Below are 15,926 nucleotides of genomic sequence, written 5' to 3' on the forward strand. Positions count from 1 at the left end.
TATATATATATATATATATATAGTTTTAAAAATAATAACATATTAATTATAAATCAATTTTACTTTTATTTAATTTAATGTGTTAAACTTTTGGTATACTGCGATGGGTTGATTGCTAAACTTATGAGGAAAGTTAAAGTGAGAACACAAAAAATATCTTTGGGTATTCACTATAAAACTTGAAGATTCCAACAGAGGGTAAAGAGAAACAACCAAAACAAAGCTCAAGCTGCTATGGGAGAGAAAGGAGAACATGGTTGTTGCTACGCAAAAAGAATGAGAAAGTAGGATTTTGTTTATTTTTTCAATAAGCGCAAAACTGTCTTTTTAACAAGACTATAGGGGTACAAAAAGAAGAAGTGCTTGTGCATTCAGCAATTTCGGTCTTTATATATTTGGGCTTTAGGGTCTTAGAACTTTGGGTCTTTTGCATTAGTTACAACACTAAAAGAAGGCACTTTCTTCCTTCACCTCCATAAATTCCTCTCTACTTTTCTTATAAATGAATTTTTAATTTTGTTTCTATTGTAGTCATTTTCCAATTGTGTCATCTTAAAACCAATAGTAACTTTTATATCATATAATTCAAAAAGTATATTTTTTTTCTTTAAAGATAACTTTTGAATTATTAGAAATTAAAAATAACTTGTAAATTGTATAATCTGAAAAATGATTTCAGGACTATGCAATCTAAATTTATTTTTTCATTTTTTTTAACTTATGGAAGTCATTTTTAACATCTAAATTGCATAATACAAAATTTAAAAATGAATTTTGAATTACGCAGTGTAAAAAGAATAAAAATAACTTCTGTTTATAAAGACGCAGGAAGGAGCTGTCTCAAAAGAAATAACTACTGTAAAGATATGCAGTATTTTATATAATTGTTATTATTTTTCTTTCCTGTATATAAATTAACTTTCATTTATTAACAATTCAAATTTAATTTATGTTCAATTTTCTTCTTTCCTCTCTCTGAGTTGGCTTATTTATGGTATACCAAATATTATTATTATTGTGAGGCTATTCCTTCCTCAATCCTATAATTACTAACTGCACTCCCTATAATCAACTACAAGTTCAGTGTATATCAGTAGACAATGCAAACACATTATGCATTATGTTGGGAGGCACACAAAGGAAACATTATGTTACAAGATAGGAATACACATTATCTAGACATGTTCTCCACTACCAACTACCTAAACGCTCTTTTTAAATATTAATGTTGATGTTTTTATGTTAGTTGCTCCTAAGAGCAACATTTATTGTATCCAGTTTTTCTGTTTTTATTACTTTTATTGTTTTTGTTAGAGATTGTTGTAATTTCCCCTCATTGGAATCCTGTATATATAAAGGGTCTTTCAATGTTCTGGAGACATACAATAGATACACAAGTATAATAAAACTGTTCTTGAGTTTCGTTTTCTCTTACTTGCATTCGAGCACTTTCCTTCCCTTTTTCATTTTGCCTCGCTTTATTTTGTTGGTCGTTCTCCCGATTTCTCTGTCGGTGTGCCTCCATGGAAAGCTCTCGAATGCTGCTCCTCGGACACGTCCCACACATTTCAATCTCACCTAACTTCTGACGCCTCGAAGCTTCTCGAGAAAGTGTTTACCTTCGCGTCTTGAGTCAAGTGGTTTTTGGGTCATTTATCTTATGTTTTTGGGTCGGTTTTAATATGGCATCAGAGCAAGTTCAGAACCTGTTCTGCCTCTATTTCTGCTGATGGTATTGTCTTAGATTATCAAGACTCTCTCGGTTCAAATAGCAGAAAGTGTCGTTTATGTAGAAGACGCGCAAGAATTATGGGAGGAGTTAAAAGAAAGGTTTTCAAAGGGAGACCATTTTAAGTTCTCAGATTTACTGCAAGAAATACACTCCATCAAGCAAGGAGAAAGAAGTGTGAATCAGTATTTTACTGATTTGAAAATATTATGGGAGGAGCTGGAATTTTTGAGACCCATTCCACGTTGCAGCTACAAAATTCCTTGCAGCAGTGATCTATCAAAAGCTGCCCACAAATACAGGGAGATGGAACATGTTATATGTTTTCTGAAAGGCCTAAACGAATGTTATAATACTGTTAGGACACAAATTCTACTGATGGAGCCTTTACCAAATATTAATCGGGTCTTTTCCCTCATCATACAACAAGAAAGGCAGGAGAAACATGAATCTAGGCATACTGGTCAAGCTGAAATTAAGATTCTTGCCAACAATACTGACAGACAAAGCAATTGGAAGAGTGATCAAAACTGGAAAGGACATGGGCGTGGTTTTTCTGGTCGTGGCCAAGGAAGGGGGAGAGGAAGAAATCCGAATCAAGGAAAACCATGTTCTTATTGTGATAAAATGAATCATACTATTGACGAATGTTATTCTAAACATGGATATCCCCCATGGTACAAAAAGGGCGACATGAATGGAAAACATAACACAGGACATAATGAGTGGGGATCTACAAATGCCTGCACTGCTTCTACAGAATCATAGAATAATCAACAAAACAATATTAACACCATTCAAAGCTCATTCACCCCAGAACAGATGAAAAGGTTACTGGAAATGCTGACAAGACAGAAAAATCTTCACACAGCATCAGCCAAATGCATAAAGACATCACAGAAGATAGACAAGGTATGTTTTCATGGATAATGGACACATGAGCCACAAATCATGTCACTCATGACAAAGATTTATTCACAACTTTTATTAAAATCAAGCCTATATCTGTTAGATTGCCTAATAACTCTACTGTCACAGCCCATTATGTTGGAACTGTACAATTTTCTCAAAATTTTGTTATTTACAATGTTCTCTACATACCAGAATTTACTTTCAATTTAATATTTCTCCAATCTTTGACTAGAGACACAAATTGCACACTAACTTTCTCTTCTAAGTTGTGTGAAATCTAGGACAGAATCACATTGAAGATGATTGGATGTGCTAAGGTGTACAAAGGACTCTACTACTTACAATCTATTGGAAAGAACCTAAAATCTAGCTTTGTTTTCTCTTATGAACATGTAAAAATAAATTTGTGGCACTATAGGCTAGGCCATCCAGGACATAAAGTTGTTGAAAAAATATCCAAAGAGTTTCCTTATGTTCAAACTGATGCAAACAGTGCTTGTGATACTTGTCATTATGCAAAACAACACGTGTTGTCCTTTTCTAAGCATAATTCCTTGTCTTCAAATTGTTTTGATATTATACATTGTGATATTTGGGGTCCTATTTCCACCCCTTCTATACATGGGCACAAATACTTTCTCACCATTGTTGATGATTGTAGTAGGCATACTTGGGATTTTCTTATGCAAAATAAGGGTCAAACCAGAGAACTTTTACAGTCTTTTATCTTGAAAATCAAAACGCAATTCAATAAGACTATCAAAATCATTAGGACAGATAATGGCCCTGAATTTAACTGTTCCAACATCTATAATACCTATGGCATTGAACATCAAACCAGTTGTGTGGAAACTCCACAACTAAACTTTGTTGTAGAAAGAAAACACCAACATATATTGAATGTTACTCGTAGTTTGGTTTTTCAATCTAGTATTCCTTATGCCTACTGGTCTTATGTTTTATCTCACGCCATATACTTAATAAATAGATTGCCTTCGCCTGTTATTAAGGATAAAACTCCTTATGATGTTTTAAACTGTGATTCCCCGACTTATCTTAATCTAAAGGTGTTTGGGTACTTATGCTTTGCCTCCACTCTGGAAAATAACAGAAGTAAGCTGGACTCTAGAGCTAGAAAAGGAGTCTTCCTTGGATATAAAAATGGAGTAAAAGGATACATTATTCTTGATATTAACACTAGGGAAATTTTTATCAGTAGAAATGTGATTTTTTATGAAGATATTTTTCCCTATAAAAGTAAACAAGGAGATAATGGTAATTGTAATGAAAATGAAGAATATAGATCTTTTCTTTCTAATTTTCCTTGCAGCCAGAGAGAATCTCAGACCAATGGTGAAAGATATGATCAAAATCTTACTGACAGTGAAGTTGACAGTACTGAAAGTTCAAATTTTGTTGAGGAGGAACAAAGAAATAACCAGAGGAGATCAAACAGAGTAAGAAGAGCTCCTGAATACTTGAAAGACTATGTGCAAAATGGTCAGTTTTCTACTACATCTCTATGTCTTAAAAATGAGTTGAGAACTCCTTATCTTATCAATAATACCTTATCTTATGAGTCTTTGTCTAGTAAACAATTAAGATACACTCTTGCTATAAATGCTGCAAAGGAACTCAATTCTTATGCAGAGGCTAGAAGGAGTCCTGAATGGACTGATGCTATGAAGAAAGAAATTAAAGCTTTGGAAGACAATGGCACGTGGTTTTTGACTAAGCTTCCTCCTGGAAAGAAGTCTATTGGTTGTAAGTGGGTTTACAAGATAAAACACAAAGCATATGGCACTGTGGAGAGGTATAAAGCCCGATTGGTTGCAAAAGGGTAATACCCAACAAGAAGGTATAGATTTTTTGGACATTTTTTTCTCTTGTGGCTAAACTCACCACTGTCAGACTCCTCCTAGCTCTAGCTGCCTCAAAGAAATGGTTTCTATAACAGCTTGATGTCGATAATGCCTTCCTACATGGAGATTTAAAAGAAGATGTTTACATGGATCCTCTACCAGGTTTGGACATTGATACTAAAGGGCAGGTTTGTAAGCTCACAAAATCTTTATACGACCTAAAACAGGCCAGCAGACAGTGGTTTGAGAAACTGTCCAGTTTCCTTGTATCTGCAGATTATATTCAGCCCAAATCTGACCATTCCTTATTTGTTAAGAAAACTTCCACCAATTTTACTGCTTTGCTTGTATATGTTGATGACATTGCATTAGCAGGCAATTCCATGATTGAGATTACTCGTATAAAGGCTCTCCTACATCACCAATTTCACATAAAAGATCTTGGAGAACTCAAATATTTTCTAGGTTTTGAAGTTGCTAGATCTAAGAAAGGGATACATCTTTATCAAAGGAAGTATGCCCTGGATATTCTAGAAGAAACAAGAATGTTGGGTAGCAAACCTAGTTCTACACCTTTTTTGAGCAACAACAATTTCTTGTACAAAACAGAGAACTATATGGATGATCCTAGTGTCTACCACAGACTAATAGGGAAGCTCTTCTATCTCACTAATGCTAGACCAGATTTGTGCTTTACCATTAATCTCTTAAGTCAGTTTATGCAAGAGCCCACTAACTTTCATTATCAGGCCTTGCAGCATGTCCTCATGTATATCAAGTCAAGTCCCTCTGAAGGACTTTTCTTCCCAGCTGATTCAAGCATTCAAATAAAGGGTTTCAGTAACTCCGACTAGGCCACTTGTCCTAATACACGAAGGTCCACTATTGGGTACTGTGTTTTTCTAGGAGCATCTCTTGTTTCATGGAGGTCAAAGAAACAAAGCACTATTTCTAGGTCATCCACAGAAGTTGAATATCGCGCCTTAGTAGCTACCGTATGCGAGATGCAGTGGCTTCATTACATTCTCCAAGATCTCCAGGTTCAACCCGAAGTTGATGTTGTTCTCTATTGTGACAATAACTCCGCAAGACATATCGCCCATAACCAGAGCTTCCATGAATGCACTAAACATATAGAGCTGGATTGCCATGTGGTACGCTAGAAGATCCAAGCCAAGCTCTTACGCCTTTTGCCCATTCGATCGGAGGAACAACTCGCTGATGTCTTCACCAAGTTCCCTCATCGTACACGCTTCAGATCTATCATCCCCAAGCTTGGATTAGTGAACATCCACCATCCAGCTTGAGGGGATGCTATTAATGTTCATGTTTTTATGTTAGTTGCTCCTAAGAGCAACATTTATTGTTTTCAGTTTTTCTGTTTTACTGCTTTTATTGTTTCTGTTAGGGATTGTTGTAATCCTCCCTCACCGGAACCCTTTATATATAAAGGGACTTCCAGTGTTCTAGAGACATACAATAGATACACAAGTATAATAAAATTGTTCTTGAGTTTCGTTTTCTCTTACCTGCGTTCGAGCACTGTCCTTCCCTTTTTCATTTTGCTTGGCTTTGTTTTGCTAGTCATTCTCCTGGTTGCTCTGTCGGTGTGTCTCCATGGAAAGCTCTCAAATGCTGCTCCTCGGACATGTCCCACACATTTCAATCTCCCCTAACTTCTGACGCCTCGAAGCTTCTCGAGAAAGTATTTACTTTCGCGTCTTGAGTCAAGTGGTTTTTGAACCGTTTATCTTATGCTTTTGGGTCGGTTTTAATATTAAAAATGAGTTCAGATATGAGATGAACAACTCTCCACCTGAAATCTTAGATTGGATTTGATGTCAGTCATACTAATAACGTTATATCTGTTTATTATCTCACCAATTTCGTTAGCAGCTCTTTTTTCTTGATTATTGTGACGACAGTCATTCAACAATGACATGACATGAACCGAACCATCATTATCATAATAGGTTGCACTGTTCCATGATGGAGTAACTCAGAAGGCACAAAATTTGCAAGGTTTGCAATTTCCTCAACACAAAAAACTATATCAATTAGAAGGGATGCCACTGTAGTGGCTGGTATTATCTGCAGATGATCAGCTCCTTCCCACGGGTTTGTTCTCAGAACTGATTTAAGAGATTCAGCAGCACTTTTAGCATTCGCCATATGGGCATTTGCCATTGCTGACTTTGCCATGTGTTTGAGTAACAATGATGATTCCTTAAAGGCCTTCTCATTTTCATCTTGCCATGGGAAGGTTTCCATCTTGCCAAAACAGCCTATGCATGCAAAACAAATAAAAATAGCAGATTAACGTGACGATCTTTATTTTCTGGAAAAAAAACATTATGAGAAAACATGAATAGTATAGTAATTGGTGTTCACCATTGTTTCTTCATTAGTTTTTGAAGAGAGGATACTTTCATATCTGTGCAAAAATGGCTTATCATCCTCAGCTTCTCCTGCGGATTGCCACTATTTCGTTAGTTTTTAAATTTAATTATTAGCAAGCACATTTATAATTAGGAAAGAATTATTAGATGAAGTATGAAGAGCGTCCACACATAACAAATCATATATATCGAGATCGGAACAAATTACAGTAGCCCCGCATGCAAGTAACAAAAAAAAATTGTCAGAACCTGAAGCATATGAACAACATTAATTCATGCAACATAAATGAAGTTAAGAGGTATACTTAGTCAAATCAATCTTTGAGTCAAAAACTCATAATTCTAATTACCCTGTTACTTTTATTTTCCATGATATATTTAATCAAGAGTTGGCAAGACCCAGAAAATTATTTGAATTAAAGAAAAAACGTGAAAAATGAAAAAAAAAAATTGCGAAAGTTTGAGTGATGTAATTGATTTAATAGATTAAAAAATATTTTAATTAATAAAATTGTAAAATTATAATTTTACTATATTGTTTAAAATATAATTTAAAATAAAATATTTTATAGTAAATTGTATTAAAATAAATTGAGTTATTATTTAAAATAAAAAATTTAATTGATGAAATTATATTAAAATAAAATGAAAATAGTATTAGTATTATTAAATAAATACATTTATTTTATTCATTTATTATTTATTATATTTATAAATATTTATTTATCATATCTTACATTTTACTTTTAAACTATATAATAAAATCAATTTAAAATTTAAATAATTAGATTTAATGTTTTTAAACGTTATCTTTCTTTCCAATCTTGTCAATAATGCAGAAAGTTCAAATAATAAATGAATTATGATTTTCAGTGTTTTAATATTATTTTATTCCTTGAAACTTTCGCCTTAAACACATTTATTTCTTTGCAAGCTTTGCACGTCATGAAAAAAGAAATGTAACTCATTAAAGCTCTGTTTATTTATTTTGTTAACATGATCTACCAATATATATATACTACAACAGCATCTAATACCTAAAATCTCAAAACATTTCCTTGTAAAGTTCCTTTCTCGTTTACGACGTAATACTACTTAGTGCGCAATGGTTGCAGTAAAGGGTATAGACATGGTTTCGTCCTATATATATATATAATATACCCTGTAAACGCAGTTAGTTGGAATGTTTTTACCAATGTTGAGCTAGCCGAGATTCTTCATTCCAAACTTAATAATAATAAAAATGTTTGCACAAACATATATAAATGACAAGTAAAACTCATAGCATATAACATGATTCAAAACTTTAAAATTCATACAGTATACATAGTTATAACTTATAAACAAGTTACAAAACCTTGAAAAGGGTAAATAAGAAAGTGCCTAGCAAGCTAATGAGCACATAAGACAGACCCTTCTTTCCATATCGTAGAATATCTATACATCTTATCTGAATCACAAGAACAACTGCTTCGGTAATAACCCCACACAATTACAAAAAATTGATGCAAGTCGTCTAAGAGTTCAGTGTGTATCAGTAGACAATGCCAACACAGAAAGAAAACATTGTGTTACAAGATAGGAATACATATTATCTAGACATGTTTTCCACTACCTAGTACCTAGACACTCTTTTTCAAAATGAGATGTAAAACAGTTAGGCAAAGTTAAGTCCACCTGAAAATTTTTAGATTGGATTTGATGTCAGTCACGGCAAGCGCATTCTGTGCTTGCTCTCAACACATCCACACTAAGAAAAGATGAAACAGGTGGGTTCATTGCAAGCTACTAGGCCTTCCGGTTGCTGGTATCTGTGCAGCCTGTGGGAAACTGTGATACACCATGTTATCAATTGCATTGGATGAAGAAGATGCTTTTCCCTTCACCGTTTGCTCCAAAAGACGAACCAGTGACATGAATATTTCCATCCTTGTTACATCCCTGTTAGCCTGCAAATTCAATTTATAATTTATAACTACATTGGATCATTCCTTATCCTCATGCTCATCATCTTTGCTTTCAAACTCCACAAAACATCAAAAACATGTACCTCAACAGCAAAGCGTGCCCAGATTTTGTCATTGTGAGCTTCCATCACCCCTTTCAATATGGTTAAACCTAATCCTCTGATTAAGTCTGCTATTTCCAAAAAGAAACCTCTCTTCTCACAAAGCATCTGCACAAATAACCGGGCAAACAGATTATAGAGGTGATGATGAAATATATATATATCACTCTAGGACCAAAAGAAGTTCAAAAAAATCCACTACCTCCACTAGCATTTGACGAGGAGGGTTCAGATCCTCAACTACAATAGGACAAACCATTGATTGTGAGCCAACTTCATATGCCCATGTAGCTCCTCCCTCAAAGTTGTCTTTCAAAAGCAACCCACCTTCCTTATTAATAATCTGCATATTTAAGAAAGGATTCCCCATTTTTTCATTCTTAATAATTCTTCAAATAACATTGTTTTAGCTTAGACTGTCCCTTACCTTAGACTCGCCAGTTTGTTTTAGCTTGTCGGCATGCTTTGTCACACTTTGCAAGAAAAGCATGTGCTTAATTGTCCGTTCCAAAAGTGCATCTATGCTACACTGTTAGTCACAGAGAGATTACAGAAGGAAAAGAAAATCAGTACCTGAACAAGATATTTAAATTAATAAAATATTGGAATGAAGTATAAGTAAGGAAATACTTTTGCTCCGTTTGGCACAATTTCTCTTAGTTCTTTCACTCGATCTTGAATCATTTGGCGATCTTTGGGGCGAGGTCTGGGATTCTCTCCTGGTTTAAGCCTCTTACGATTGGGTTTACAAGCCTCATCTGTCCGCTTTGAGTATCCAGTAGAAACACTATTCTCACGTTTAACACTCCCACTGTTCTCAACCCATGAACTAAGTTGTGAGCCATAAGTAGAACTAGTTTGAGAACAGTTTCCGGCATCTTCCTTGTTACATCTGGACATAAGAAAACTAGCTTCTGTAGCACCTGTTTTACCACCATTCTTAGGGAAATCAAATAATCCCCCTTGGAAATTACCAGACATAACCGGTCTGCGCGAAGGAGAGGGAACAGAGGAAGTACTATTCCTTGTCAATGTTGTCCTGCAAGACATGTCATCAGAATCCTGTTTTACAACAGATTTGGCTTTGGAGACCACTGCATCCAAGAGGTGGTCTGTTCCCGTCCCAGAAAACATGCCACTGTCTGATATTGCTTCTTTAACTGAATATATATCAGGATTTGTAGTTGTGCCCGGCATATTCATAGGTTCCAACTTTTTGTCCATATTTTCTGTATTTGCATCCAATTCGTCTGCAAAGAGTTTATTCCAATTTCCATTCAGCAATTTGTTTTTCAAATCTACCCCTAAAACATCAAACAGGTCATCACCTGATGGAGGTTTAGTACAATCTAGTTTGAGTTTAGGATTCATTGCCATCATAGATTGAATACTATCATCTTTGCTAAGACAATCATGGGCAAGACCAGGGATTTGACCACTAATGGGCACACGTTGCTCAACATGGAAAGTGGGGAGGTTACCGGCCTGATGCAAATCATAGTCTATCTTTTGATTAGTTGAAACACACTTTAAATCTACAGGGAGCATCTTGTGATTAGAACCTTCTACATGCATGTGAAAGGTGCTGCATTGATTACTCGAAATAGCCGAAGAACAACCTCTTGCTTTAGTTGAAGAATCAGAATTTTGAAGTGCAATCCCAACTTCTCTGGATAAATCAGCTGTGGATGCTTTGGGAGATTGTGAACCAGGACTGGTAATCAGATTTGACCTCAAAAGAGTACTCATACCACCGTGTATTGGGATTCCTCCTAGTGGAGGAGCACTGCTAGAACTCGTACTGTGGCCAAGTATGTGGCCTCCATCTGTTTGTAGATGAAGCATGTTTAAGGTACTTGACACATTAAAACAAGGATTAACATTATCTCGATTCCCAATGGCTGATATAATTTGTTGCTCCATTAATGTTAGATGATCATCACTTTGACAAGATTGACCAAAAGACCCAGAACCAGTCAAGTTATCGAATGTAGATCTAGCATTATGTGAAACAGAATGTTGCTGCTGACATGAATCAACATCTGAGATTATCACTTCATCCTCCGTAGCTCCATTCCGTTGTTGGCCAGAAAAGTGTGTTTCACTCATTGGAATAACATTTGGTTGGCAATGGTTGCTGGGTATCTGGTTCAGTTTACAGGTTTCCAGTATCAGTGCAGAACCCTGGCATGCACTTGTCTCCGCATTTAAATGGCAAGGTGTTTGAACAAAAGGCCTTGAGGTATGAAATGAATTACTTTTCTGATTGGAGGCATTAGCTACTGAGAGAGTGCAATTTGACGTAATGACAGGTGGTTTGATAGACACTGGCACACCAGTAATGGAAGGTCCAGCAAATCGTTCAATAGAGAGATTTGCTGAATAGTCTTCAGATAGAAGGGCGCCAGGAACACATCCTAATTGCAAGATCAAGCTCTTCACATCATTCACAAATCCCATATTCTCATTTATCTGTGTCATCAAGTATTCATTAGTTGTGGGACATTGGAACAGCAAACAGAAAAGCTTCTTAAATGATGGTACAATCACTAGAATGCAAACTAGAGAATTCCTGTGGTCCTCTAGTAATAAGCAAAATTTGAGTTCTGAAGTTAATCTAGAGGATTCACTCCTGGTCCATATATTTACAAGGTAAAGATTCTTTGTCCTCTCGCCATAATTCAGTGCTCTAGCACTATGAAATCATTGAAGATATTATATTACATTACATCTCTACAGAATTACAGTGCAATAGAAAGAAAAGGACTTACAGGTAAGAAAGAACCAAATTGACAAACCCCGTGAGGAAGTACAGGAATAACTGCAACTGTCTGCAAAAAACAATATGATAGTGTATTATGAAACAGAAATACAAAGTTTACAACCATACAAGGAGCATAAGTAAAATTACAAACCTGTATTCCAGCTGAAAATTGGTGATGCACTTCAGGGTATAACTAAAAAGGGAGCACAAATATAAGAAATCAATACAAAGTTCACAAGCATATATACTCCAAGTCTCTAAACTTCCCTACAAAAAAAAAAGGTATTTAACTCTAGAAGCCAATAATCAAATTCATACCTCCTGTGGATATACATCTTTTGTGAAACTGTTCAAAAGAATCCACTGATGGCTGCCTGTAAATGCAGCCCGTCCAATCGTACTGAATAACAGAAAAAATAGCAGTTCAGTAACATGGGATAAATAACAAAATCACTTCAAAGTTTTGTGGAAACCTGAATTAATTGTGCAGATAAACGAAGACGGAAAGCACTTACCCTTCACCTGCAATGATAACTGAATTGTTTACAGTCATTTTGTTAATCAAAGAATTGACTCGGTCCTCCTCTTGAATCCCGAGTTGAGATGGCTGAGAACCTGAAGAAAACCAGTGTCCTCCCCCATTCTGGTAAGGCAAATCTCCCATCCCAAACATGGGTGGAGGGCATGGCAAAGGTTCATAGTAGCATTCTTCCCAGATTAATAACCTGCCAAATCAAACCATACTTGAGTAACTCAACTAGCTTAAACAGAGATACTTAATCAGCATCACTCAGCAAAAAGTCACACGCTTAATAATTCAAACTCCACTTTGGGTTCTGAGATCATTAGACAAGCAACAAAGATTCTTTCATGTATTTACTCAATAAACAAAAGAAAAGGTTGAGAGGACCAAACAAAGGAAATAGAGATGACATATTTTAATTACGTTTTTTGCATGACAAAATTGATCAGCAGATAAACCGCTCACTTACTGATGAAAATTAAAAATAAAACGAAAAGCTTTCTATCAGTGGAAAAGTAAATAAAGCCAAACCGAACCAAAAGACAAAGACAAACTCCGAATTAGCAGATTCGTGCGAAGGATCACAGACCAATAATCCATTAGGTAGTGCGCCTGGTAAACCAATGGCAGATAAACTTATTTTTAAATGAATATTATATATATATAAACTAAGATTCTTGAAGACAAAACAGAAGCAATCAAGGCACAAAGTTCCAAAGTAAAAAAGAGTATATTGCAGGACACGAATACGAATCAAATAAAAGGAAGTAGTGGCCCATAAATAAGACCCCAAAATGTCCATCATATCTTGGAAACAAATCATCTCCAGAAACAGAATCTAAGATGGACATGAAATTCCGTATGAGTTCCTCCTATACGAGGTCCTGATAAAGTACAAGCACCAAAAGCAAACATATAACAGCAAATAATGAACCAAAATTGATTTGGAAATTTGAACAACCAGAATTTCCGAACAAAAATATTAACTGCATCCAGGTTACATTCCATGAAACGAGAAACAAACACGAAATAACGCACAACACAAGGAAGATGAAACAAGCATAAACTTAAAAATAAAAAAATTAAAAAAATAAGCTTTTTACTTAGAATTGTGGCAACCGATCTTCCAGAACACAGCGTAAGACCATTGATTCCGACCGCAGAGCGTCCTCAAAGCTTCTTTCAACAAAAACCCCATCTCAAAGCACGTGACAATTTTCTTGCTTTTTTCTTTTCTCAGACCTAATGGAGGAACAACAGCATGCACGAACAGAAAAACACAAAAGGGCAATTATCAAAGCCGGAAAGCACGCATTTTCCGGCGAGTTTATATTCTGGGTCCTAACTACCACGGCACGATCCTCTCCCGGCCTGTTTCGTCCTCAATCCCCCACTTCTCTTTCTCTGTGGATCCAAGTTCCCAACGACCAGTTCCCGGCATGCCATCCTCCAGCAGAGGAAGTTGTAGATAGACAAGCAAAAAGAAAGGAAAGTAAACCAGATAGAGAAAAGAAAGACTTAAAGAAAAGTGTTTAAATTATGCCACGAGCTTCGAGCTTGTAGAGAACCAGCATCTTCTCCATTAGACAGATTGCGTGTGTGTGTGTGTGTGTGTGTGGTATCGCTCGGAGGAAAAGAAGAGACCGATAGATGAGTTAAGGTGAGGAAGTGTTGAAGATGAAGAGGTTAAGCGTGTGGAACTGTGATATCATTCTCTCTGGTGGGTTTCCATTTGCGAGGAAAAATAAATGGAAGTGGTGGAAGTGTGTGTGGTTTCAGAAAGAGGAAAAGTTTTGGGCTTTATTACGAGAAGAGCCACTGGGCAGGAGAGAGTGAGAGGTGAGAACTGCGAAGGGAGGAGGCAGAGGTTGCTTTGCTTTTGTCGGGTTCTGAAACAGTGTCGGGAGTCAGATGCAGATAGAGTCTAGAGAGAGAAGAGAAGTGTGTTTTGTGCTGTGTTGTTTTGTTTGGTGAGTCAGAGAAAGAGAGAGAGAGAATGAAACTGTGGCAGTGGGGTTGGGACTTGAGAACAGAGTAGTGGCCATAATCCATGGACTAGTGCGGGTTGACATCATGCTCGCATCAATAACGTTGGAGTGAAATTACATTACAATACAACAACATGGTACTACTTTGCTTTGGTTTGGTTTTTGTAGTGTTACATTACACTGTTTGTGGAGAGCTAGAATACTCATTAGACATGATTGACGACTGAGGTGGGAAAATCATTATGAAAAAAAAAAAAAAACCTCTCTCGAGCTGCCGTAACCCCAGAAACAAATGTTGGGTTAATCTAAAACCTCAATCATGCATGCTATTGCTATGCTGGCAATTGAGACTTGAATTCATCTTAGATTACAATATTAGAATCTATGCATTTTAATGATTACAATCATGAAGGTTAATTGCTACTTCTTATCAGTTCTTATAACATCACCATCGTCTTGTTGTATTGGTTAACTAACCTAGCAAAAGTAACTGGACGGTGAAAATGTAATCGCCACGATAACTTAAAAAAAAAATTAAAAATAGTGAAAATGGTAGATAATAGCCTGGTTGAGAGTGATGTGTTTGCATAGTGATTTGAAAGAAAAAACAATTAAGTCGACATCCCTTGGATGCTCATCACATTATAACTGGAAAGGAAAGAAGGAAAGTTGTCTGATTACATATATGTCTTTTGGGTCGACTTCAAAGTTAAGTTGGGTTGAAGGATGAAGACCATCATCATCTTGAAGCGTAGCAATCAAGGACCACTCCCACGACAGAAAAATAAAAATGGCACCCGCACAAATACAAAATCGATACATAATCCATCTTTAGCTTTTCATTTCATATATAATTTTGAAACTGTTAAAAGTTCATATCAATTAAAAATAAGATCAATTCATAATATATAAATAATATAAATCTAATTTTATAATTTGTAAGATTGAATTAAATTTAAAATCTGTTTTTATCATAATATTAGGTTAAAACCTCAACATCACAATCAGAAGAAGTGTGTTCAAAGTTCTACCATTACCATTATAGATAAAGTCAATTCATAATTTAGAAGAAGAATTAATCATTGAGAGAAACCAAACTCGACAAGCTGCATGCATTTCCCACCTTCACTAAAAAATGCTCCCTGCAATAATTCAAAAGAAGATACTTTGTATGTAAAGATAAACCAATTCAAGCACGATGTATACACTGGTGCTTAGCAGTTTTTTGTATTATCGTTTTATGATAGATAAAAGCTAAAAATATTTACACATTGATTAATTAGCCGTTAATTATACACATGAACTTTATACCATTCTTAAAAAGCAAAGGGGTTTGAACGTCTTAAAGTTTGTTTTTAGTACCTTAAAATGTACGTCACTTTCAGTTTTGAACCCAGGTCCCCATAACTTCTCTTCTTTTTTTATACAAGAAATTCTTTTTCTCTTCTCTTTCAAGCTTTATCTCTTTGAATATTTCTAGAATTTCAACATTAGATTTTGAAAGAATTTCGGCTATTATATTCCAAAACTTACCCTTATATTTAACATCGGAATGTTTTGATGCCTACATATATCGTTATCCTAGCAGTAGCACTTGACAACATATCATGGTCTTTCGGTGGTAAAACAATTAGGGTAATACTAGATTTCACATACTTATACATATTTTTCTTAATGAAAA

General features: G+C 35.5%; 2 protein-coding genes across 2 annotated transcripts; one reads left to right on the forward strand and one right to left on the reverse strand.

The window, feature by feature from the left end:
* The first annotated feature begins 4,649 nt into the window (after positions 1-4,649).
* Positions 4,650-5,357, forward strand: LOC106753104 (uncharacterized mitochondrial protein AtMg00810-like). Its single transcript, XM_014634896.1, has one exon. The coding sequence runs from the start codon at positions 4,650-4,652 to the stop codon at positions 5,355-5,357; it is 708 nt and encodes a 235-aa protein (XP_014490382.1).
* A 2,811-nt stretch (positions 5,358-8,168) lies between these two features.
* Positions 8,169-14,300, reverse strand: LOC106753131 (transcription factor LHW). Its single transcript, XM_014634925.2, has 10 exons — positions 13,361-14,300; positions 12,250-12,459; positions 12,053-12,134; positions 11,886-11,927; positions 11,742-11,801; positions 9,601-11,442; positions 9,398-9,499; positions 9,173-9,313; positions 8,953-9,078; positions 8,169-8,851 (listed from the first exon to the last, which is right to left on the reverse strand). Exons 1-10 carry the CDS (start codon positions 13,453-13,455, stop codon positions 8,678-8,680), a joined length of 2,874 nt encoding a protein of 957 aa, XP_014490411.1. The 5' UTR covers positions 13,456-14,300; the 3' UTR covers positions 8,169-8,677.
* Between the last annotated feature and the right edge of the window lie 1,626 nt (positions 14,301-15,926).

Source organism: Vigna radiata, unplaced genomic scaffold, assembly GCF_000741045.1.
Source record: "Vigna radiata var. radiata cultivar VC1973A unplaced genomic scaffold, Vradiata_ver6 scaffold_234, whole genome shotgun sequence".
In the NCBI taxonomy this organism is placed as follows: Eukaryota; Viridiplantae; Streptophyta; class Magnoliopsida; order Fabales; family Fabaceae; genus Vigna; species Vigna radiata.

Bases quoted from the DNA above. Each gene is read 5' to 3' on its own strand.
- LOC106753104 (XM_014634896.1), top strand. From the start codon at position 4,650: ATGGATCCTCTACCAGGTTTGGACATTGATACTAAAGGGCAGGTTTGT.
- LOC106753131 (XM_014634925.2), bottom strand. From the start codon at position 13,455: ATGGGGTTTTTGTTGAAAGAAGCTTTGAGGACGCTCTGCGGTCGGAAT. The intron at 12,460-13,360 runs GTAAAAAGCTTA...TTGATTTGGCAG, and splicing joins ATCGGTTGCCACAATTCTAA to GTTATTAATCTGGGAAGAAT. The intron at 11,443-11,741 runs GTAAGTCCTTTT...TTGATGACACAG, and splicing joins AATTTGGTTCTTTCTTACCT to ATAAATGAGAATATGGGATT.